General features: G+C 39.8%; 3 protein-coding genes across 5 annotated transcripts in view; 1 reads left to right on the top strand and 2 right to left on the bottom strand.

Annotated features, from left to right (window-relative positions):
• The window catches only part of LOC125883610 (zeta-sarcoglycan-like), a 68,290-nt gene extending 63,871 nt beyond the window's left edge, over positions 1 to 4,419 (top strand). For all 3 annotated transcript variants that reach the window (XM_049568037.1, XM_049568036.1, XM_049568035.1), the window contains one exon: positions 4,281 to 4,419. The gene's annotated coding sequence lies outside the window, so the exon portion shown is untranslated. The remainder of the gene's footprint in view (positions 1 to 4,280) is intronic.
• Positions 572 to 15,631, bottom strand: LOC125883609 (tetratricopeptide repeat protein 31-like). The gene is made up of 18 exons (XM_049568034.1): positions 15,442 to 15,631; positions 15,245 to 15,267; positions 13,682 to 13,748; positions 13,299 to 13,543; positions 13,100 to 13,180; positions 12,939 to 13,007; positions 12,665 to 12,850; positions 11,065 to 11,232; positions 10,862 to 10,934; positions 10,658 to 10,748; positions 10,429 to 10,570; positions 9,873 to 9,977; positions 9,540 to 9,639; positions 7,445 to 7,697; positions 5,219 to 5,293; positions 4,980 to 5,082; positions 4,261 to 4,376; positions 572 to 1,631 (listed from the first exon to the last, which is right to left on the bottom strand). Exons 1-18 carry the CDS (start codon positions 15,464 to 15,466, stop codon positions 1,550 to 1,552), a joined length of 2,004 nt encoding a protein of 667 aa, XP_049423991.1. The 5' UTR covers positions 15,467 to 15,631; the 3' UTR covers positions 572 to 1,549.
• A 1,081-nt stretch (positions 15,632 to 16,712) lies between these two features.
• On the bottom strand, positions 16,713 to 24,528 carry mfsd8 (major facilitator superfamily domain containing 8). The gene is made up of 12 exons (XM_049567610.1): positions 24,144 to 24,528; positions 23,801 to 23,883; positions 22,893 to 22,936; positions 22,312 to 22,552; positions 22,032 to 22,145; positions 21,751 to 21,895; positions 21,516 to 21,574; positions 20,176 to 20,284; positions 19,930 to 20,064; positions 19,737 to 19,840; positions 18,511 to 18,737; positions 16,713 to 18,417 (listed from the first exon to the last, which is right to left on the bottom strand). The coding sequence occupies exons 1-12, from the start codon at positions 24,200 to 24,202 to the stop codon at positions 18,211 to 18,213; spliced, it is 1,527 nt and encodes a 508-aa protein (XP_049423567.1). The 5' UTR covers positions 24,203 to 24,528; the 3' UTR covers positions 16,713 to 18,210.
• Positions 24,529 to 24,954: the final 426 nt, after the last annotated feature.

Below are 24,954 nucleotides of genomic sequence, written 5' to 3'. Positions count from 1 at the left end.
GTCACAAAGTTGTGCTGTAATAGCAGTTGATTTTTCACACAGTCTTCGAGTTTAATATTTATCTTGTGCTGCCATCTACTGGCTTGTAGACCTCAAATACAGTCAGCTCAGATCCTTTTTTCCCCCATAACTGCCTGGACAAAGAGGACTACTGTCCCCAGGCTCCACTGTAAATCAGTTATTTTACCATCATTTAATTTCTTGCAATAATAAATTGTTTGGGAATATTTACCACTGAAGTACATCAACTAAAACGTTAGGCAGCATTTCATAAAGTGGTAGTGTCAAAATCTACTGTTAATGCATTTTGTTTAGTTTATACTGTGCTCATGTGGAACATTTTACCCCAGAAAGCCATCACTATTAAATTAAGTTTCTGATTTACCATCCTTTATAGCAGAAACATTCCCAGCTATCTTATGTATAATTAACACAAAGGACACATGGCAGCTTCTGATTAGATTCAACCTGAAACATTTTAATTTGCCACATAATTTACTGAGTCAACAGCACATCTGTATTTTGAGCCTCCTAGTGGTCAAAGTACATGTTGAAATAATGAGACTGGAAATCAGAATATGAAACAATCTTTAATAACTGAATTAAGAAAACAAATGCCAGAGTTAATGAAGGCATCTGAATGACATAAAATAAGACATAAGCGCCCATAATCAACCACCAATGACCAACTGTAAAGTCATCTCATGGATTAAAATGAACCACAAACAAACAGTAATTAAATGTGCAACAAAAATAACCCCTGCTCCATTAAAGAGGATTGCAAGGTTTGTTTAAAGCAAGACATAAAGGTACAATTTATAGTGAATAATAATCTGAATATAGATGGTTTAGGTAAGGCCATACATGTGAGGCTCTTGTAATTCCTTATTAAGTCCATAATATATAAATAAGGTTAACATCACTAATAAGAAATTAAAGGACTGAGTAAACTTTGATTGTTTTCAGAGCCTAATGCTAATACCACAATTCAGGAATAAAAACATCTCAGGCATTAATTAAACATGATTACTTTGGCACTCATTAATGTACCATATTTTGAACACCTTGTTTTCATTTTGCTCAGCTGTAATATACTGCAGACTTCTGTAAACTTGTAAAGAGTCTGCTGGATAGAATATGTTCTCAGTTTAAAAACTAAATTGTAGGAGAAATATGTAAATGTTAACAGATTTCGTTGTATACTGACATTTAAAATATAACTTATAATACCAATACCAACCTCCAGTACATCTATCAGGCTTTAACAATCTTGACATAAACATTCTTAGTTAATATCTGGAATCATCAACTCACATAAACCTCTGAAGTTTTTACCTCTGTTCAAAAAATATAAAAAAATAATCAGTTTTAAACAGTGGAAGTAATTTTTCAGTGGCTAATACTTAAATTCTACCAATTCAGCATTGTTTCTGTGGTCCACAAGAAATACTGATAAAACCCTGTCGATATTTGGGATTAATTAGTACTGGACAGTGTGAATGATTCTGCTTTTATTTAGGGGAACCTGTTCAGAGGGGTCTTGTTTCTGTCAGTACTTGTCGTTGCCTCCGAAGTCTGGGATGTGTCTGTAAGGGCGAAAAGGTCTTCGGCTTCCAGCGTACTCATTGTGCCTGTAACCAATGGATCAGATGAGAGAGGGATAGTTTTTGTCCACCTAACTGAAACTAGTGCTGTCTAAAGAGTGTTTTAACACAGCCTTATAAAACAGTCCAGCCATAATGAAGGTTACAGCTATAATGTTCAGTTTCTGTTAAACTAAGGTGTTCATTTTGGAGGATGTAATTTGTTGTATACAGAGGTTTTCCCTGTGATGTAGCCTGATCTCACTGACATAAATGGGATGGATATAACAACAGAAACACCTGTCAGTATAAAGCAATGCACCACAAACTACGCCCTCCAAAATGATTTCAATCTACACCTCTTTGATAGAAGAGATTTGTCCACACTTAGATCTGTGCAGTGTTTCACTTCAAACACAGCACAGATCAAAGGCTGCATTCACACTGCAGGCAGATCAGATTTGAGAAACAAATCTGATGAAGACAGGCTGTGAGCGTACACACTGTTATTTTAAATGAATCGGATGGGATTTGTGTGTCCAACCTATCTGCATAGGTTGCTGTTGTAGGGACATGGGCGTCAGTAACTACGTAGCAACACTGGTGATGCAGCTTTTATACATAGAAGAATGAGAGATGGAGGCACATCATTTCGCCCTCTTGACAATTTATTTTGCCGTCTGTCCATGGACTGCTGTCCTCTTAAACACTCTGCTAGTAGCAGCATGGATCTGCTCAGCACTTCTGTCACCCTTGTGTGTTGCATTCACTGACAATTTAAAATCTGATTTGAGCAGTCAGAGCCTCAGGACTGAGATGCATCTGTAGAAATCAGATTGGAACTGCATTTCAAATCACCTCCAAATACAATTTGATCAGATTTGAAACAGAAAAACATTCAGGCAAACAACATTTGGAGGTGGTTTAAAATGAGCTTCAAATCAGATATCAAAGTAACTTTGAACACAACACACAAGAACAACATCAGGAACAGCTGTGGTTGGACGCCAGTACAAATTGTTTTTAGGGTGAAATGATGGACATCCACTTCTCTTGATTTCACGCTGGAAAGCTGAGTTGGTACATAGCTACTGACGCCTATGTTGTAGAACACACAAATCTGATATTATCACTTGCAAATAACAGAGTGGACAGTCAGTCTTCAAGATCTGATTTGCCTGAAGTCAGAACAAATCTTTTCCCTGAGTTTGGACTTGTGGGTGCTTCCAGTGGTTTGTGAAGAAAAATGCTTCTTCATTTTCTTGGTGGGAGTTGGAAGAAAACATTGACAGCTGCCTATGTTAAATATGAAATAAGGATGATAAACTTAGCATACAGACGTCAATGGTTCATTAATGAGTAAACTGCTGGGATTTTTTTTTGCCTGGTTGACTTGTTTATCTGTAGGTTAATTTTGCTACTTCTCAGTTTACTGTACTGCACATCACCTGGGTCTGGCGGGAGCTAATTCTGTGCTTGAAACGACGATGATCCAACAACGTGACTGTGGAAACATTGTGGACGCTTTCTGGTCTCGCCCCTGGTCGCCCCAGTGAGTAAGCAGTCACATTTTGGGCCACAACCCTCCCTTAGCATTTTAACTACTTTTAGCGCCACTTGTAGTGTCAGCACAGTCAGTGGCGCTAACATAGTTAACAATGCTAAGGGGGTTTTGAAGCTCAAAATGAAGCTGCTTGCTCACTGGGGCAACCTGGGGCAAGAGGTTGGCCATGATGTTTTTGCACCAACGCTGTCCCACCACAGGGTGGCATTACTAGTAATAATTGCAGAATGAGCTACACCGTTAGCTAGCTCCTGCCTGACTCAGGTGGTGCATATTGCAGAACAGCCAATGCTGACTTTAGCTAACCAGTGAAGGCTATATTTCTGCATGTTAATGCAGCTAGCCGGCTGTCTGTCAGCAAGTTAACGAAACCAGAATAAAATGCAAGATGCTTACATCACAGAACAATTAACCACCTCGAAATGGACTGCACTTTAAAATGCAGCACTTAAGCTCACTGAGTCACTGTAGTGCCGGACTAGAAGGAAAGGCCTCCTGTATGCCATGTTTTTTTCCTTAAAAAATTAACCAAAACTGACAGTGCTAGGCCAAGATTTAAAGTATTTAAAGGTTTATAGCCCTAAGAGCTGAAATCCTTATGATGTAAAATACAAGAGGCCTTTCTTTGTAGTCTGGCACTCCACGGACTCAGTGAGCTGTAGTGCCACATTTTAAAATGCTGTCCATTGAGAGGTGGTGAAGTTTTCTTGCTGACAAACAGCCGGCTAGCTGCAATAACATGCAGAAATATAGTTTCCACCCTATGGTCTCCACAGGTTAGCTAACGTTAGCCTTGGCTGCTTTGCATTGCCAACAACCGGGGTGAGACCAGAGAATGGGCACAATATTTCAATATATGTAACACTTTTGGGTCAGGACAGTGTTACTAGCAATAACTGCAGAATGAGCGCCACCGCTAGCTAGCACCCACCAGACCCAAATGGTGTACAGTGCAATAAACTGAAAAATAGTAACCTATAGAGCAACATGCATAACTGGTCAAAATTATTCTCTACAGTTAACCGATTATGTTCTTTGTCAACCTTTTCATCAAACTCCAGAGAAGAAAGCAAAGAAGATTTCCTTTAAAATGTTGGCTATAGAAACACTCACCTCATATTCTCATCTTGCAGGTCATCAGCTTTGAGAGCAGCTCTGGAAATGCCCATGCCTGAAGGAATCCTGTCTGGATACCTCACAGCGATCTTCATGCCATTCAGCTCATAGCCCTGAAGAAGTAAACAAAGACCACCGAAAACTGTTTTATTGGAGTGAATATCAGTGGCCGAGAGGATAGCAGATGCATTGTCCTGACTCCTCTTTGTCTACATGTGGCAGAGGGAGCAATAATTTGTGTTTGGGACCAAATTCAAGAGAGCAGAATCATTAAGAGGGAACAGATAGCAGAGCTCATTAGGACTAATGTACTGGGTGTTTGTAGCTAAATTAAAAGATGAAACTTTCTTGGTTGAACAAGTAAAATGCAATAAATGTTTCAGGAGTCTTTCAGAACAACTGATTGTGACTTTCTGATGAGATTTTGCCAACAATAAAAATGAATCTGAGTGCCAGTGTTTGTTTTGATTCTTGCCACAACTGTACTCTTGATAGTGTTCAAGATTTAGAGCTGTATGTACTGCTGAATGAGGCTTAAAGGGAGACTGACTGCAGAAATAGACACCATGATAGCAGAAAAAGTACACAGGAATGGCAAAGTGCAATTTACAACGCAAACAAAATGTCTGCCACCAAATTACAATATCCTTGACGTGCAGCTGGAGTAGGCAGTCTGACTAATGGGCTCCAATTACCACAGTTCAGGGTGTACTTACATGAAAGCGTCTGATTGCTTCATCACAATGCTCTTGTTTTGTAAAGTTCACGAAGGCACACCGTCTGTAAATCAGAAGCTTCACACTATAGACGAACCCAACCCTGCAAGAGAAGACCAGTGTGAGTCCACACATACTACGCACCTCAAATACCTGACTACAAAGGCTGAACTATGGAAACAACATTTAAAAAAAAACAGGTTTGGTGTCTGACTAAAATGAAACCAGCGCTCTCTTACTTGTTAAACACGTTGGTTATCATGGATTCAGTTACTGGGTGGAACAAGTTTCCCACCCAAACTGGAAACAGCTCCCTGTTGAAACAAAGGATGGATTAATTGAAGAGAAGGAATTAAAGGCGACAGATGATGTGTGACACAACCTATGTGAGAAACCACCTTGCAGGTAAAAACATCTTCATAACAAAGTCTGCTGCGTCAAAGCAGCCAATGATTTTCTGCTCTTAGAATATACCGACTAATTAGAGGAGAAGCAATAACCGTAAGTATACTGTCTCTAAACAAGCATGTCAATACCAGAACTGATCATCCAATTGACCTTCATTTATACCGGTTGACACTGGTATCCATGATGCTTGGTAAATGATCTGTAGGCAAAGTTTAAATATTTCAAAAATTAAAAGCTGTAGTTGGTAACTTTCCCCCCACAGATTATCTGTCTTGTGTACTGTGTGGATACAGTAACAGTTTCAAAAGTTATTTTCACTAAGTTACCAACTACTGCCTTAAGGTGTCTGGCTGTTGAGTGGAGAAGAGGACGCAGCTCGCTCTTGCTAAATGTCATAATCAGGAAACACCCCCCACATATAAAACAGCAGACCTTTTACCCTTCACACAGGATAAGCACTGATAATGCAACCAGTATACAGCACCAAATCAAAGCTCATTAAAGTACCTTTAGTTACGCCTGCATTGATCATACAATAAGTAAGGAACTGGATCTGTCTTCTATACTACATATTACAGAGCAGTGTCAGAAATTAGCAAGGGCCACGGGCCATTTGGCCCGCAATTTATCCAAGAATGCCCCCAAAAGCCATGTTCCGGGGGCCAAAATTGCCCCCAAGTTTTCGAAACAACTATATGTATTTATATTTTTAACAGTATTACAATCTGACATTAAAGTATAATTTTATTTTCATTAAATTAATTTACCGTCACGTCTACAACTCATTTTCCAGACATAATCAACGAGATTGCACTGATTACGTGAGAGTAATCTGACAGAGAAGGGGAGGGGGCTTTGCTGTACCATAAGTATAAATTAACCATTTCTTGGGAGATCTGTGTCTACACAATGACAAATTAAAGGTAGAATGAATGTTAAATTTTAAATTAACTTACTTCCAGGATTGCATCTAAGGAATTTATAGTAATTTGGCCTTTTTAACAGTAAAAGTAACTGTAATGTGGTGAAACATTAGTACTGCTATCAGTAGGTTAATGGTTAAATCATCACATTTAAACTGGTTGAATTATAGGAAATCTGAGTGATATTTTGCAACCATAACTTTATGTAACCCATTATTTATTTCATTTATAGTGGTTTCTACTGAAGAGTGAAAACACTATCTTAGTGGTTTTGCTTTTCATGTGCTTATTGTTAGAACATAATGACAATTTTTTTGATGGCCCCCAAACATTTTGAAAATGCCCCCATTTTTTTTTTTTAGACAGTAGGGGCCAAAATTGCCCCCAAAATATTTTGTTAATTTCATACCCTGTTACAGAGCTGTGTGATATTTTTTCCAAGCTTGGAGAAAATTTATTCTGCAACATGCAACTAGACTAAAACATGATTGAAACATTGTAAGACTCATTAAGACTCCATGAGCAAGATAGTTAGAATTAACAGATCTGCACCACCTGCTACGCACATTCAACACACACGTATCCCACACAGCTGTGCACCGTCAGTACCAGATGTTTCAACTGAGCAGACAATAGACATCCACTTTAATTATCAGTTCGCAGCGAGAACAGGAGCGTTCACACACCAACTCATCTCCTCCTGTTTGTGTTTCCTGATATCTGCAGACAACTGGCAGCAGACAAACACAAACCAGGAGCAAGCTAGTTACCTGAAGATGGGCAAAGACACCTGGAGTCACAACAGTCCCGAAAACTATGGCATGTGTGCATACGGTGCAACTCATTACTTCACAGTTGTAGACATTTAACTCATCGCACCGAAAAACATGAAGATAACCAATTCATTTGATATGCTGCCACTGCCAAATGTAACCTCAGAGAAAACAATGGATACTTTCAAAGCCTGGAAACCGACGGAGGGGCAAATATTCCAACCTAAGGAAACTTGACTCAAAGTCTGAGATGTGACCATATTTTTAAAATGATCAGTGTAGCTAAATATCCTGGTAAAGTCTTGGTATTAAGTGATTCCTCAACATGTCAACACTGCAGTGTGACTGAACCTGTACTCACTGTGGTGGGTTACTGCCTTCATTGTTGGTCTTGGTGGCCTGATCAAGAGTGGGCTTTGGTTTACTCTGGACATTCGACATATTCTGGACTGGGCCTAAAGGTTTGTTCTTAAACGCTGTTTTTGGTGCATCCATGGGCTGATGAGGATGAGGAAGATGAGGATGAGGAGGGACTGTGTTGGCTGACAGGACTGGAGAGACTCCGGTGACATTTGCGACTTGAGCTGGTTGGAGAGGGCCATTTTGAATAGCTCCTAAAAACAGACAACAAATGTCAGACATTTATACAGTGTACAAACAAACATGCTATTAAAGGGTAAGTTTGGTATTTTCCCACCCGGACCCTATTTTTTTCATGTTTTTGTGTCAAGTGACCGATGGAGACAACATTTTTAATGGGTCAAGTATGTGACCGCTGCAGCTGACAGCGGCAAACCAGGCTGCAATTGCTGCATGTTAGAATGTTCAATATGTACATCCACTAAAAGATCTTGTTTTTGCCAAGTGTCAATTTATGGAAAGGATTAGGGATGCACAATATATATTGGACTGACAATGGGACAACTGAATTAAACGCAGGAAACACAAACAAGTCCAGTTGCCTACGATATAGCACTTAATATTACCACGACCTGGATGACTGAGAATCTTCACTGACAAAATTATAGACTTTAAACTTTTTGTAAGCCACCAATAAACACAGAAGAAGAGCAACAAAAACCATAGTGCACTGTCTAGAGGGCAAAACATGTCGCGGTGTGTACGTCTTTCACAGTTCCAGCGGAAGACAACAGGACTGCGCTGAGGATCTCCAACCGCCCGACACAGGTTACACACAGCGTTGAAGGACCGCTTCCACGGTATTAGCACAAGCTCATTAGCAGCAGCGGCTAACATCCAACACTAAGCTTGTAAAAGGCTCGACTTTGAACTGCTAGACATTTGATGCTACAGTTAGCGATTTGTATCACTGTCTCGTGTTGTGAGACACAACTGCTTGTTTGTGTGAGTTGAGTGTTAATGTGTGAGGTGAATTAATAGCTCATAGATATTCTACTTGGTAGCTGTAGGCTAGTGTATCATGGGACAGTGAGCCTGCACCTGGGTGTGTCCATAAAAATGCAGCGTGGCCAGATGTAACGCAGACCTGCCGATGTTCATATGAGTCAGCTGTCAGTGGCTCTGTCAGAGGGGACTCCACTCTGTCGGTAGTTTACACACTTTACTGATAGACCAGAGAGTTACACAGTGAAACTGGGCTTCATCATCTCCTTCTCTCTTACTATTAACTATACATGTAATACTGATAAAAAGGCATTTTACTTTCACATCCTTGTATTTATCATGTTCATCTGTAGTGTAGGGTTAAATGGGGGCAGGGCACCGAGGGTAGGCCTAATGTTGGCAGGTATGAAGAGTCAGAACTGTTCTTTGTTTCTGTTGTGATAGTGATGTCAGTTTGATTTGGTTAGGCCAGGGATATGGAATATTGAATCAGCCATATTTTCTTTACAGCTTAGCCTTTCTTACTCTCAGGTGTGCTTGAACTACAGGTTATACGCTTCTTTTTAGAATGCAAAAATGTGAAATTATCGGTTATCGGCCACGAGAAGCAGGTAATTAAAAGGTATGGGTTGAAAAAATCTGTTTTGGTGCATCCCTACAGAGGCAGACCATTTCATTAAAGAGTGAGATCACCAAATCACCATTGCTAATTGCTAATTAAGTGGGTGAGTGGAGACACAAACTAAAACAGTCTCTGACTTATTGTATTTCTATCAACTATGAATGAAGTGTGTTCCACAACAATAAGATTAATGTTTATTTAAATGGGCCTGGTGGCTTTGGTTATGGTGATTTCAAGGCTGTTTCTGGTTAAACAAAAAGAATCTCACTCTCTACCAAAAAGATCTATCTCTGTAGATACTTAAAACAGTAACTGGAGCCAGTCAGTGCCAAAAACAAGCAAGCTCTCTCAACTGAAGCTGCAACACTCCTCTACACAGGTAAGCACAACAAAACAATGTGGAATTTTAATTTTCTTTGAATTAAATCTGATCCTTGTTGATAAAAATCACAGAAAGGTCGACACTCACCTGATCGGTGGTTTAATTTGGACAGCACTTCTATTGCCTTTTCTACTGTCCCGTGAATAATTAAAGCATTTGAGCTCTGCTCCCGAGTGAAACCATACTCCTGAAACAAAACATAGAACTCAAAGTTAAAACGACGTCAGTGAATGTTTATCAATGTTCCTGCAATACTTAACACATCACAGTCTCTTCAATAGGAAACAATATTGGTGCCAGTAATTTTCTCACATTGCTTTTTGGGTGATGACTATAAGTCATAAATGCATTATAATAAACGAGTACTGAACTATTTTGACACCATTTTGAAACCAACACAGAAGTGTTCCTGTTACACACCATAAGTTGTGTTATCTGCACCCTCATCAGTTCCTGGGCGGCTTCAGCACATGAACTGTCCAGTTTGAGAACCTCCTTGAAGGCCTGGGCAGCCTCTACATACCTCTGGAAGAAGAAGCAAAGGAAAAAAAATGAAGCCATGCCAACAGCTACAGCAGCACTAAATCAAAGTTCAGGCTCATTGAATGTCATGCTGCCGGGCTAATCAGCCCAGTTATTAATGTTTACAGCAACAGCTAGTCAAAACAATTCAGAGTAAATAATGTGACCCTGCACGGCTCAATGACACTTGGAATTAATTCAGTGGTGTTGCAACAAGGCCAAAGTGATCACAAAGTCATCCCAACCTGAAATACTGGGGGCAAACAGCAAACACTGATGAAGAATGACTTTAACTTAGCAGTTAGTCTCAATAACTGAAACGGTTATGAGGATCATATTTAGGTAATATACACCACGGTTAGCCTACATCCCACACAACAGCAGAGACTAAACTCCTGCATGACATGTACAACAGGGCATTTCTGAGTGGTGCAGACTTGATTTCACCATTTACCTTGAGACCTGCCAAAGCTCTGCCCCTCCTAAACAGGCCTTTAACCCAGCCTGGACACATGCTGAGAGACAACTCCGCATCTGTCAGCGCCTTCTCATATTCTTGCATCTTTTCAAAACAGAAGGAACGATTGCCAAACAACCTGCGACACAAAGGACAGTTAAAACACTGCATTAAAACCAGTGGGGAGAAAACGTACTTTAAAGTAAGTAAAGTGACGTGTTCTTACTTAAACTCTGTAGGGTTGTACTTAATTGCATCCGTGAAATACTTCACAGCCATATTAAAGTCTCCAGCACTTGCAAACTTATTTCCAATAACTAGAAGAGAAAAGGGAACTTTAGTTTAAATAAACACCTCATTGACATTTACATATGAGTAAATATTTACACAATCTAGTCTATCAAAATTGTCAGTAGGTGGGTAAACATACCTGCAAGATCAGTACTTATTTTTATATTATCTTCAACAGCGTGGCTGCTCGGGGCCGCAGAGTCCTGTTCAGACTGTCAGAGAGAAATAAGATGAGTAATCTCATCCCAAATACCAAAAGGCAAGGACAGGGTAATACAGTCCATCTGTAGTCATTGGAATCATCATCTGTTGAGACTCTGACTTATAGACAAGACACTTTACCTTCTTTTCAGCCTCTGTGTCTTCATTAGGTTTGTCAGAGACGGTTTTAGGTTCTTCTTTGATCGGGCTCTTCTTTTTCTCCTTCCTCTCAGGCCTGGGCTTCTGCTCCAATTTACGTCTGGCTATAAGCGCAGCTTTACTCACAAAAGTACTCGTCATGTCGAGTTCCTTAAAAGAAAACAACAGGAACAGAGACACACTTAGTCACTCTAGTGGTATTGTCGTACAGAGCAGAAGTCAAGTTACTTCTAACTGGCTGAATACAGGTACATTTCTGTAAAAGGACACATATTTCATACAAATAATGTTCTTATACTTTGCAATTTGGGAATTCTTGGTGGCAGCTGTGGACACACGTTATATTAGAAATGGTCCTGGCCCAAGTTTTGAATGAGACAAGGATACTGAAATGCTTCTTATTCACAAGGATAGGAAACGCTTCAGCATATGCAACTCATACTTTTAATTCGAGATGCAATGGCGTGAAAATCATATTTAAAATATAAAATCAACACAACCCGAGCATCATGAGGCCAAAACTTCATCAAATTAAAATAAATGCACATGGAGCCAGAGTATGCGACATTACATTACAAATTCATATCAAAATTATGGTGACCAAAATTATAATTACAGTTATCTGTATTCTCACGTTGTTGTTTAGATGTGCTGAGAACGTCCAAAAAGTGCCGATACACACACTGAAATCATTTCAAGTTTTGTATTAAAAAGGACAAAATACAGTGTCTGTGTCAGATGAGGACAAGGGACCAGTAACATCACTGGGTTTGCCTGCGTCCCCCCCGGTAACCAGGGAGTAACAAAACAAGTCCACGTTGCAATGCTGTCTGGAAGACTGTTTCAAAGCCCAATAATCAAACAGAGTCGTTTCATCCCAACTTTAAATACAATATTTTTCACTATAAAGCTGGAGTGCAGGACTTTCACATATTATATGAACATCTGTTACATCTAAGCCTCAGCCAAACAAGTTCATGAATGCTGATTAAGTCTATCACCACCAGGGGAAGCTCTCCATATTTCTTAAAATAGTGGAGTTTTGATGTCGTTTTACAGCAACCAGCCACAGCGAAAGGGGAGAGATTAATTTATTTATTTATGTTTAATTAGTTTTGTTTTGGTTGTCTTTTTCTGTTTGACACTGCTTTTCATTTAGTTTTCTCAATGTATCATCCCTGTGTGTGATTCCTAATCCTATGTTTTCTTCTGATGCTATATATGTTGACAGTTTGAAATAAAGCACAAGAAGAAAAAAAGAAACTCGTAGTTAAGAGGAAGGATTAAAGTCAAAAAAGTATTGAAGTGAGCACTCCTGGAGGCAGGGGTTAATGTGACAAGCTCACCTGTAAGCAATCATTATAACCATGTGTCGACAGTAATTACCCTCACTGCCTGAGGGGGGAGACAAAGGCTCCAGCTTCAAGTGTCCACACAAAACTACACATGTACCAATATATCACACAAAGACTGGGTTAAATGCCACATCAGTGTAATTTTTTGTTAAACAAAAAACACTCTTTTTGCTCATCACTCCTGAAACAATAAAAGTATGAGTTACAATAAGATGAGCACTCGGTACCTCAGAGTCACCCGAGTCATTCTTGGTGTCGCTATCTTCATCACTGGATTCGTCTTCACTACTGTCACTGCTGTCTGAATCTTTTGCTGAAGGCGACTGTTTAACACTGGGACTGCTATTGGTTTTGGATTCATTAACTGGTTTGCTCTCCTCTGCTTTGGACTGCTGTGCATCATCTTTTTCCTCCTGTAAATCAGAAGAAAAAACAGTTACAGATTGCCACTTGATGAATTTTTGTTGGAGGCTCCCATTTGCAACAAACATTGATCATCACCTCGTCATTTCTTTTGGGGTTCTGTTTTTCCTTCTCCAACTTCTCAAGACGTTTTCTTTCCTTCCGTTTCTGTAGGACAAGAGTATACATAATGAAGTTTAATGTCAACAATTTGACATAAAGTTATTACTATGAAACTCATAACAGATTGAAGAATTTACCTGTTTCTTAAGGCGCTTCTTCTCAGCCTTTTCTTTGCTTTTTTTCACTTCTTCTAATAACCTGGCTCTTCTCTCAGAGTCCTAAAAGAGTTGCCACAAAACATTGCACAGTTTTCAACTAACTCGACCCTGCAGAATCACTTCACATTGTAAGACAGCCATTTATTTAACAAGATAGATAGAATACATGGGAACTTACACTCTCCTTTGCCGGAGCCTTTACAGAGGGTGGGAGAGGAACCTCACGGGAGGAAGCGTAGTAATGCAGCGGAAGCTGATAAACAGAGGCGGATGGCCTTGAACGGCTCCCACCTAATCCTCTATCACTACTCCTGTCAGAGAGCCTTGAGTATCCATGGAAATTGTTACGACCATGTGCCCAACCATCAGCTCCATAATCATCCTTACCTGTAATGTTTAGCTCACCACTGTAATCCATATTTGCTAGGAAAGAGAACATTATATAAGTTAAAAATCCTGAAAAGATGTGTAAAGACTTACTTTGAGTTTAATGCAATTTCACAAATAAAGCACTGAAAACAGACAAGTGTGTGAAAGATGTGTAATGTCATATCCTCTTACCAATAAGGCCAAGTCTTACTATCTTTTGAAAACCAGGACGACTCTCAAACAAATCCGCAACATTTTGCTGAACAGAAGAGAGAGAGAGAGATGTGTCAGTTCCCTCTAAGTTTCTAAAACATCTGATGAGCTCAGCACCTTCAGGCTGGAAACATTCATTGTCCTCAATTTAACCTACATTTTGGCTCCATCGTAATGAAAACAAAAGAAAGGCTGGTGCTTTCCCAAGGCTGTCAAAAGCGGTGTGTCAATGCCAGGACTGAATGTAACCTCGAGCTGCAGTGAGTTAGCTCTCAAGCACTGCATCGTTAAGTTTCACTTTTCTTTATCCGTGGGAAGCTGACTCACTGGATCAAAATCGGCAAAGTACTTTCGTTGCACTGGGACAAAAGTAAAGAACACTAAGTGACCTGCTGTGGAGGAGTCATTAACTATGCAGTAACTTAAGACACGTGTGGAAAACACGTCTGCTACAATATGAGACAAAGCATCAGGAAGTGAAAGTCAGGTTAATGTTTTTAAGTACAGGACTGAGAACTACAGTGGTGCCAGGTTTGTTTTACAGCTACACAATTTGTAACTTTAAATGTCATCACTTGTGAGACGATATGCTTTTGACATTAATCTGTAGCATTTTGAAAAACATGCAAGCCACCAGCAGACTGCACAGAAAAGCTGTGAAGGGTAGCAACATCCCAATCATAGGATAACTACTATCCAGCGCAAATAAAGTAGCATTCAACACAGGACAGGATTTTGTGCTTTATCTGTTATGGGTTCTAGTGAGAAGAGTTTGCTTCACATGCCTCAATGTATCCTGAAGTCGCAACTTTGATCCTTACTACAAGTGATCAGTTTCAAAGCTTTACGTGAAGGTTCAAATCAGATATACCCAATGAAATAACACATAACCCACAAACAGGACACACTGCAAATACCCCAGGGGCAATGTTCTACTTCAGTGTAACAATGGCAGCTGCTTTGTCATTTCTTTACTCTGCAGATTAAGATAAGATGAATCATGCCTTTATCTCATAGAGACTTGATTATTGCAGTGCACTTTATTCTGGCATTTGCATCCTTGCTGCACTCCACTGGCTTGACTTGATTTTACTACTTGTTTTTAAAGCCTTTTATGGTCAGGCTCATGTCAACATCAGAGACAGTTGCAACGCTGCAAAGCTAACTCGCCTTGTCCTGTGTTAAAACACCGTTTGGCTCATTTTGTATGAATACTAAGGGTGGCTACGCACTTCTAAATGCACAATATACACAGGAAGTGAGTACGTGCACTGCCCACAGTGTTTCCAAACAGGCATGAATCAACACAACTGGCCAAAGTTTAGTCTGATGAATCCTTTCAGCTCTCGAGCACAGGTTACACGACGGCTGCTGCAACATTAAGGACACGTCCTCACGATAAGAGCACTATCACATCCACGTTAGCTTGTATTGCTGTTGCATTATCGCCACCCACGAACCAAGAGCCAGCGTGGGCGCTAGCATAAAATCTGTTTGGTATGTGTGCCCAGAAGCTAAAGGCAGTATGAAAGGTATACTTACAACCATGTGGATGTCTGTAAACTCTGAAAAAGACGAAGACACACAAGCATACAATGTTACATCATGTTACAAAGCCAACGGAGTTATTCACTGACTTATCAGTATTTAGCTAACTTAACGTAACTCCCAACGAGGAAGCGCGTGCTAGCTTGTTAGCTAAACTAGCCACAAACTTCTTGTAAGAGTCGTTTTCTTACCCGTCTCGTCTCTATATATGTCCATGTTTCCTCTCCCACAGCTGCTTATACTCGTAAATTCGAGTTAACAGCACGCAAACTTATATGAACGTAACGCTATTGTTAGCTGAATTGAACTTTTGCCGCGGGCATATTGTTTGCGCGCTCTCAACTAGTTTCTGTATCGCGTGAACGAACGGAACGTGTCTTCTGGTGTACGCATGCGCGCTGTGACGCTCAACACCGGAAAGGCTCCTTTGCTGCCCCCTGCTGGACGCATGCGCATACTGCTGCACTCCCTCCAAGTAGCTCCACGTTACCTCTAATAAGCCACAACTAGTTTCTTTTTTTACGTATATAACTTTAAAATATTAATCGGCTTTACATTTAATTTCACGGGAATAGCTTTTTAGTAGGTTTCTTGCACTTGTTTGCATATCTCCCATGATGCTGTTACATTTAAATTCCTCCAAAGACCAGTAAAGACTTAAAAGGTACACCTATCAGCCAAAACGTTAAACTGACGGGTCAAGTGAATAACATTGATCATCTTGTTTCAGTGAACGTTATTCTGGAGAACCTTTGGTCCTGGCATTAATGTGGATGCCACTTGACGTGCTCCACCTTATGGCAACTCCACCCCTGGATGGCAGTGGGCCGCTCAGCAGGACAATGCCCCATGCCACACCACAAAAACTGCTCAGGCGTTTAGGCAATTAGAGAATTTTGAGGCCTGATCTTAAAACTCTCCAAATCCCAATCTGATTGAGCATAGGATATGCCAGTACCGCAAAGGAACCCTAATCCTCTGTGGGCCTCCTTGGATAAGACTTCACTCTGACCTTTGGGGCATGTCCTGTGGTGCCTGGTACTGAGGTGTTGGTGGCAGATCCTTTGAGTCCGGTGGGTTTTGGGGTGGGGTGGGGTACCAGCACGCCCCATAGATGCTCAATCTGATTGAGATCTTGGGAAAGACTGTCACTTTCCTCGTTCCTCCTTGAGCACATTTAATTTCTACTTCATCTTATTTATTACTCTATATTTACAAACCTTTTTTCATACTCTTACTTCTTCTACTTCTCTATTCTATCGCAGCAACTGTAACGGATTATAATTCCCCCTCAGGGATCAATAAAGTAAATAAATATTTCTGATTCTGATCAGTGTGACTCACTTCATCCGTCAGTGGTTTTAATGTTGTGTCTGATCGGTGTATATCATCAAGCATTCTGCACATAAGGGGTCACTCTTCACCAATCCTGATAACATTAAACATACAGTGACACTGACAATTAAAGATCACATTAATCCTTTAATACAACAGTCAGCGAATCATTAGCACACACACATTCACACAACTTTCAGAAAAATTTCACACTTTTAGTTTTAAACAGTTGTCAGCATAGCAATTAACAGAAATGGAATAATACCGTCAATATCTTCTTTAGAGGAAAACACCTGAATGAGGAAATGTTCGACTGGAAATATTTCATTTATACTGCCTGTGTAATGTTTGTTTCTCTCTACATCTCTTGCATGACAACAAAACTGACGCCTCCCATTTTCTCCACTCAAACAGAAAAATAACCATTGTAAAGATAATCAGTTCATAAAGTACAGGGAATGCCACATACAATCAATTAAGCATTATAGGGAATGTGAAATTGGCTCACGCCTTGTTATATTTTAGGACAGGGACACCATTTTGTGAGGAACACGCTCTGTTACCTGAGCCTGCTGCGGTGGTTACCAGCCTACCTTTTGCACTGTTTGGCTAAAAAGTTACATCGGTCAAATCTAAAGAGATGGAGAAGTGACCCTACCAGGAGAAACTGAAACACAGTGCTAAGCAACAGAATTTGGACAAAGTAATCATGATAAACATCACAGATCCATATGACTTGGCAGCCCAGGTCCACTCTTGTTTTTGGATTAAGTGCATACGCTTTGCAAGAGTTTAAAAGTTACAAAGCCCGACAGGCTCATGAACAGTTTTGCAGTGGCTGGGTGCAAGATCTACTTACTCACAAGCTGGCAAACTGAGGGTGCACAGTCGTACTCACAAAGGCAACGTTGCACTCCTCTTTCTGGACCAATAAGCCTTTTAAACCAAACACAATGTGAGCAGGTAACCCACATAGCAGGCACAGGCAACAGAGCACACTCCTCACAAGATGGCGCCCCCGTCCCACACAGCGTGACGTACCATCACATACCCTATTCAGTAGTTGGCACATTTTATGTTGATAAAAACTAAACACATAATTTGATAGCATATGTTTACATGTGCCTGTAGATTTCAAAATTAAATGTTAAAATTTATTCCAAAGAGAAGCTTTTCAGGTTTTAAAAAGGCTTTGCTGAAGTTAAAGTGTATGTAAAAAAATGTTGTAATTAATTTAGCTTTGAGACCAACAAGGTAATTACATAAAACTTGTGTTCAGTAACTCGATTTAAAACTGCATTCGCTTTGATATCATGGATACAAGATTATGAAAAGGTGTCACATGGCTTCTTTCATAACACATGAGTTAAAGTGCAGCTGCAGTGCTCGCTCCCTTTCAACTCACAAAGCAGCCATTTTAGGTCAAATCATGAGAAATAACCCGGCCTTATCTCTTCGCCTTAGAGTTTAAAGATCAACCCTGAGTCACAAACTCTCCAAGGCTTACTTGTTGCCATATTTTAAAAGGAAGTAACAGCAACAAAGAACCTTCATTATATAACTTGGAATTTGGTTTAAAGTTTTTAAGAGTAAAAGTAGGAAACTGCCATCAGTCTTTCCGCTTGTTATTCTATTATCCGTCCGTGGCGTACAGAAAAGGCAATGAGTCTGTGGTAAACAGAGCTGAGGAGGATGATGGCCCCTACCACCATGCCACAGATGAGGCTGAAGGCCCAGCGGGGTCCCAGCATGGTGTAGGCCTGGGAGACAAAGACTGGACCCAATGTGCGCGCTCCGCTCCCCGAGGCTGTCAACCACCCCATGTACACGCCCTGCAGAAAGCAACAGTAAAGAAAGCAAAACAACATTTTGGGAAATATGTAGGCGCATTCAGAGTGATTTAAAACACCCTTATTGCTTCTTACCTGAGGTTTGGGTCCGAGGATTTTAGAATACAGTGTGTAGGACATCACATTGCAGGCTGGGTATCCCACCCCGATGAGGAAGTCAGATGTGATGTACTGGGCCAGATGGATGGCGGGCGTATACTGGCACCAGGTCTGTTCATACGGGCAGCCAGTTGGCTCCATGGAGTTGTTGGAGGCTATCGTGGCTTTAGATATCTGACTGACCAAAGAGTTGTTTTTGAGGTCTGGATTTTGGAAAGAAACGCAGAAGCAGAACATTTGAATAATCAGCCAGACTGCTCATTTTCAACATTTACCCAGTGTGACTCTCAGCTGTACATAATAACAGATATTCTCTCTCTCTCTCTCTCTCTCTGTATACATATATATGTACACTATATATTTCCGAACCTTTGAGCACAAGTTATGTGGAGTTCTTTTTATATTGACCAGACCATTTTTAACTACTGATCTTTCATAGCACTTTCAATATTTATTCATTGTTTTTTTTAGCAATCATTTATGCGCTTATCACTAACATACAAGTTGATAATACTTTCCTCTATATATCTAATAAGACATGTGAACCTGCAATTGTTTTATAGGCATTTGAACTCATAATAATGTAATTTTAACTATAATTTAACTGTGCTCAATATCCAGAAATCAAGCTGGAGGTACCAACACTCCTCTGCCCCTCCTGAGCTGCTGGAACTTTATATATTTATTTATCTATTTTATCTAGGAATCAAGCAGGGTTTTAACAAAGAATCATTTTAAAGTATATTTTATATTTATGCTTCCTGTGCCTGCGCCACATGTAACAGTCATCGAGACTGCTGCCCTTTTAACCATGATTACAGATATCCTCTATACATGACACATGAATCTAAACACATCCTGGCACAAAACAGGTCAGCTCTTCATTTTTAAAGCAGATATATTGCACTCTCTTTTCAATTTTATTTATGCTTCTTGATTGTTTGCAGTACTTGCTTTTATCTTTTAGTTTCTGTATATTGTTACGCACCAAACACCAAGGCAAATTCCTTGTGTGTGAAAACCTACTTGGCAGTGAACCTGTTTCTGATTCTATTCTTGCAGCCTCAAGAACTGGCACCACTACACACCAATTTACTAATATTGCCACACTAGGGTATTAAAAATCTGTTAAAAATCTCAAATTAATCTAATTACTCAACAAAGGAAACTGAATCAATCTGTGCGGTTAAAGCAGAGCATACCTGCCCACTGGATTTTAGGGTAATGATTTCCCCATGGAAGTAGAATAAAGAAGCCACAGAATATAATGGCCAAGCCTGCAAGCAACACAGGACGATCCCCGTACCTGAAAGGAAATTAACATTCTTGATTCACCAAACTCATTGATGCTGAAATATATTTTTATCTTATCTATACATGCATGAGGAAGGGTACCTTTGAGAGGCTATTTTTACAAGTAGAAACACCAAAATGGATTCAAATCCAATGCCACAGATGATGATGCCATTGTATAACACAGCTTCTTTCCTTGTCCAAGCGAACATGTCCATGGACAAAGGCGTGGCAATCCTGAAACATTACAGAAATATACAGTAAAAACTTTATATAACTGAGTATAAAGAGGCAGCATCTTTGTTATTCAAACATGACTGCCTCAGTTTTCTGTAATGAAATACATACGTCTCAAAGACAGCAAAGATGAACATGACGATGAAGAAGAGGGCGTTGGAAGTCAGGACCGCTACCTGATCAATGGTCTCCTCAGCTTCTTCACTTATGTCATCACTTTCTACAAGAAAGGGAAGAAGATAATAAAGGCTTGGATCAAAAAGCAAACAATATCCTACACCGACTAAAAACATTGTAAATGTCCTTTATTATCTTGATTCTATAATTCAAAGAGGAACTACTGGCATCTGCCTGACATGTCCCTTGTGTCATAAGATGAGATAATCCTTTGTTCGTCCCACAGCGGGGAAATTTGCAGATCATTTGCATGATCCCAAGATATGGTGTTAAATAATGGTCATCATTTTCCCCCATGGGTCTTCACCAGGGGGGCTGCGACCCCTACGGGATTCTCTAAGTTACTGCAAGGGGGCCACCAAATTATTGTTTGATACTTTTTTTTCCTACTTTTTTTTTTTCAAAAATTAAAACACACGAAATAATTATAATATGTAAAATATGAAAATGCACATTACCATGACTCTAAAATATTGTTAGCAAACATTAATCAGTCTATTCATAACAAAAAAACAACCCATTTGATTTACAGCACACAACACTGATGACGAGCTGACTGTTGCCTGCACTCAGATGAGCCAGCAAACCTACATTACATAAATGTGCCTCCCAAATTCATGTTTAGCAATAAAACATGAGGTACAAATACATGAATCTGTCAGTAATTATTATGTTAACAGCTTAGTGTTGTACACACCATAAAAGAGTATGTTTATATATGGCACTTAAGGCTGCCCTGCGTGTTATTGCAAGCCAAGTTTTAATATACAACTCAATTTTATACAGTATATGTAGTAGAGGTCCCTGCTCCGTCTTTTTCAGTGAAGGGGTCCATGGCTGGAAATATGTTTAAAACACCTACTTTATCCTATTAGACATTTATGTGAAATTTTGTCATAATAGGTGGATAAATTCTTGAGTTATGGCCAAAAATGTTGTGTGGTCACAGTGACCTTGATCTTTGACCTTTGACCACCAGTTCATCATTAAGTCCAAGCGGAAGTTGTGCCAAATTTGAGTAAATTTCCTTCATGTGTTCCTGAGATATCTTGTTAATGAGAAAGGGAAGGACCTAAGGTCACAGTGACCTCTGACCACCAAAATCTTATCAGTTTTTCGGTGATACCAGGCGGAGGTTTGTGCTAAATTTGGGGACATTCTCGCAAGGTGTTCTTGTGATGTCATCTTCACAACTATGGAATGGATGGATGTGCCTCCGACCACAGCTGTTAGCGACGTGGAGGCACAAAAAAGAGGAGTAGGACAATAAATACCTTCTGCTGTGTAGTTGATGGCTTGAATGTGTCTTCCATCGTCATCAACACGGTGCTCTCTGATGACAAGAATCACAGCAGATTTCTTAGCCAATCAAAAGAGCACTGAAAAACTTTAATACTGCACATAAACTGACAGAAGCAGCTAAATGGAATAAACAGCACTGGGATCTTAATTTGACCAAATTCCAGAATCTACAGAAAAACAAGGAGCTCCATTATGAAACAGCCTCACCTCAGCACCAAAACAACCAGCAGGATGTTGACAAGACCAAAGGCTGCAGCCAGTATAGCAGGAGCGGTGTACATGTTGAGCTGCAGGTCTATGAACTTTACCGTGACACCATGCTCACCAATAAATGATAGGCATGCCTGCAGAGCTAACACAAACAAGATAAGCAAGTATTAAAACAAACAAACCAACAAAGTTTTGCTCCCATCACACACTACGCTTGCATAATTTCTCTCTACTCTGGCCTGGTTTGTATAACGCGAACAAAATACAGCCATCTTTACCTGGTCCCAGGATGAAACCCAGAGCCTGACAGGCACTCATGTTTGCCATGGCACCGGTCCTTTCCTTCAGGGATGTAGCTCCAGCAACATATGACCTCACCACAGCAACATTACCTGCCATAAAACACCAAAGTGAACAACAGGAGCTGGTTGTGTGACATATGGTTCACGAGCAAATAACTGTCGTGGTATTAAATGAGAAGGACAGATATTCACAGGCAGGTATGTGGACATCTCACAAATAAATAATATGAAACATATTCAGGCCTTCACAAATCACCTGCTCCAAAGCCCACAAAGGCTCTGGACATGAGCATGTGGATCTTGTTATTGGTTCTGGGAAGGTATGCGTAGGCGTAGTAGATGTTGGCTGACAGGTTGATGATGATGGAACACACCAGCGGCTCCCTGCGTGGCCGGTGGTTGGACCAAAGGCCAAAAATAGGTGAGGCCAACATCTGACCGAGACTGTAGGCTGCCACCACCCATCCCAAGAAACTGGCGTTGGCACTGTCATCAATCTATCAGAAACATAAACAAAACAAAATGTGAATTTAAACACAAGACCCTGCAGCTGACTTAGAGAGCTGTAATGATGACATTAATGCTGATACATGAGACAAAGGTCCATTATTGCTGCATGCAGTTACATTTGACACATGACTAGAGTGTGCCCTAGTATCTAGAACTGCGCTTTACTCAGTATAAACTAATGCACAGTTCAAGTGCAGTACTTCTGCTAAATCTAAGTCCTCGAGGTATTCTGTTTAGCTTCTTTCACTTCCTGTTTACCCTGCCAAGATTTCCCCTTAAATGAAAAAATAAAAGAGCTTAAAAAAAAAAAAAGTAAGTCATACATACCTTTTGCAAATAGGGCCACAGTGATGTGATTACAATAGTGAAACCTGAAAGGTCACAAAATAACAGATGATTCAGACAGAGCTTCAAAACTAACAATTATTTTCATTTAATCTGTAAGTTACTTTTTTGATTATCAATTAGTTGTTTGTCTATAAGAATGTCATAAAATGGTAAAAAAAAAAAATTATAGCAAAAATATTAAAATAAATAAATATCAATAATATTCTAAATTATTGGAATAATAATAATAATAATAATAATAATAAACAAAAGTGTTTTCCAAGATGAAGTCCTTAAATTTCTTGTTTTGCACACTACCCCGAAAGATATTCTTTTTTTTTTTAAATCATAGTGGAGTAAAGAAATTGAAATATATTTACATTTAAGATGCTGAAAGCCAAGAATTTTTGACAGATTTTAATTTTGAATGACAATGCTGTCAAAGGTCATAAATATCGTGTTATGAATCATATCATACTTAACAAAAGCCCAGTAAACACTCAGATGCATCATATTTTCAGTTACAGTACTCTGCTGCAAAAAAGTAATCATATAACTTTTGTTATGGGGTGCAGAAATATTTTACCTGCTGTATTTTTGTTATGTATAACTGGCTGAATGGGTGAAAAAGGGTGAAAAAATGCTTCTGTGTGAATCACTGACTGAATGGATGTAGCGGCTATTACCCAGAGCCTCAATAAAAAAGATGAACTCTGTTTTGTTGATCTTGATCTGTTGAGCACTTATTTATTTTCTCCCACAAGAGACAAAGCAGTTTCCTTAATCTTTCTTCATCACCGTTGCAAGGCAGAGACCATTTTTCCAAACATTCACAACTTGTTAAACCCCTGCTGATGTGTGTCTGTAACAGGCTTGTTACATTAAACACGTTCAAGAGGCATCCTCACCAACACTGCTGAAGAACATGGTGAAGTACATGACTCTGATAGACCTCCACCGACTCTTGTAATCTTCATCCTGAGAGTCATCACTGTCAACAAGACAACAAGCCAGTGAAGGTGATCTGAGTTTATTGATATATTATGCTCGGAAACATCACAGGCTCTACAAAACAACACAACAATATACCAGTAGTGGTTCAGGAAATACATGGCTCACATAAAGCACAGGGACACCAGCGTGGACGCACTACAGCCTCAACAGTGCACTTCTGAGTTAAAGCTCCCAGCTGAATGTTTACCCCAGCTAAAGTTACAGTGGCTAGTTTGTCAAGTTGAACTCTGCACTCACCTGCTTGCATCATCCCTGAGCAGTGGAGTGGTATCATCACACTCAGGAAGCTGAGACATATTTGATAAAAATGTGCAACCCCGCAAAATTATAACGATGCCCCGGACTTAGGAGATGTAAAATAGGGTTGCTAAGTCGCCATGTATCCGAGGGTCAGTGAACTCCACCGCTAATGCTAACTATACCTCTTCCAAAAACCCGGAGAAAGCTAGCTATATGAGCTGATAACAGCAATTTAAACAAAAATTGTACATTCTTGCGTTAGCCGAGCTGATACCACACATAATGCTAGGTGGAGTAGTTTCCAACCGACTGTAAAGTGCGTACAATAAAGTACGCCATACATAAGCTCACAGCACAGTGGACTGTGACAGACGCAGCTAAACTTGACCATTGCACTAACCAAACGGTTACAAAAGCAACTTCCGGTTCAACATTTCAAAATAAGGTAAATCAGAATTACACTTAGCTGATTTTTGTGTCCTTTCGTAGTGGACTGTTCGTAGATTAACCAAATAATTTGACTACGTTTGTTGCTATGAATACTGAACGTTCTTAACGCGTACCCGCTCTTTTTTTGACACATTAACCGACTACAAATATTTATTTTGAAGCTATTGTCCGGTCCCTCCAAGCAGCGCTCTCACGTGAGAATTCACAAACTACATAAGTCCTGTCCCTCATTAGCACATCTGGCACATCTGTGTTTAACATCATTATACATAAGAAAGTTTCTTTTATACTCAGTGGATGAAGAAGAAGAGGTATCTTCTATACCTTTGAAGGCAGTCTGTTAAAATGTATGATTTGA

Source organism: Epinephelus fuscoguttatus, linkage group LG23 (assembly GCF_011397635.1).
Source record: "Epinephelus fuscoguttatus linkage group LG23, E.fuscoguttatus.final_Chr_v1".
Taxonomy (NCBI): Eukaryota; Metazoa; Chordata; class Actinopteri; order Perciformes; family Serranidae; genus Epinephelus; species Epinephelus fuscoguttatus.
Note: the sequence above shows the minus strand (reverse complement) of the source record. Positions and strands in the feature narration are given on the sequence as shown.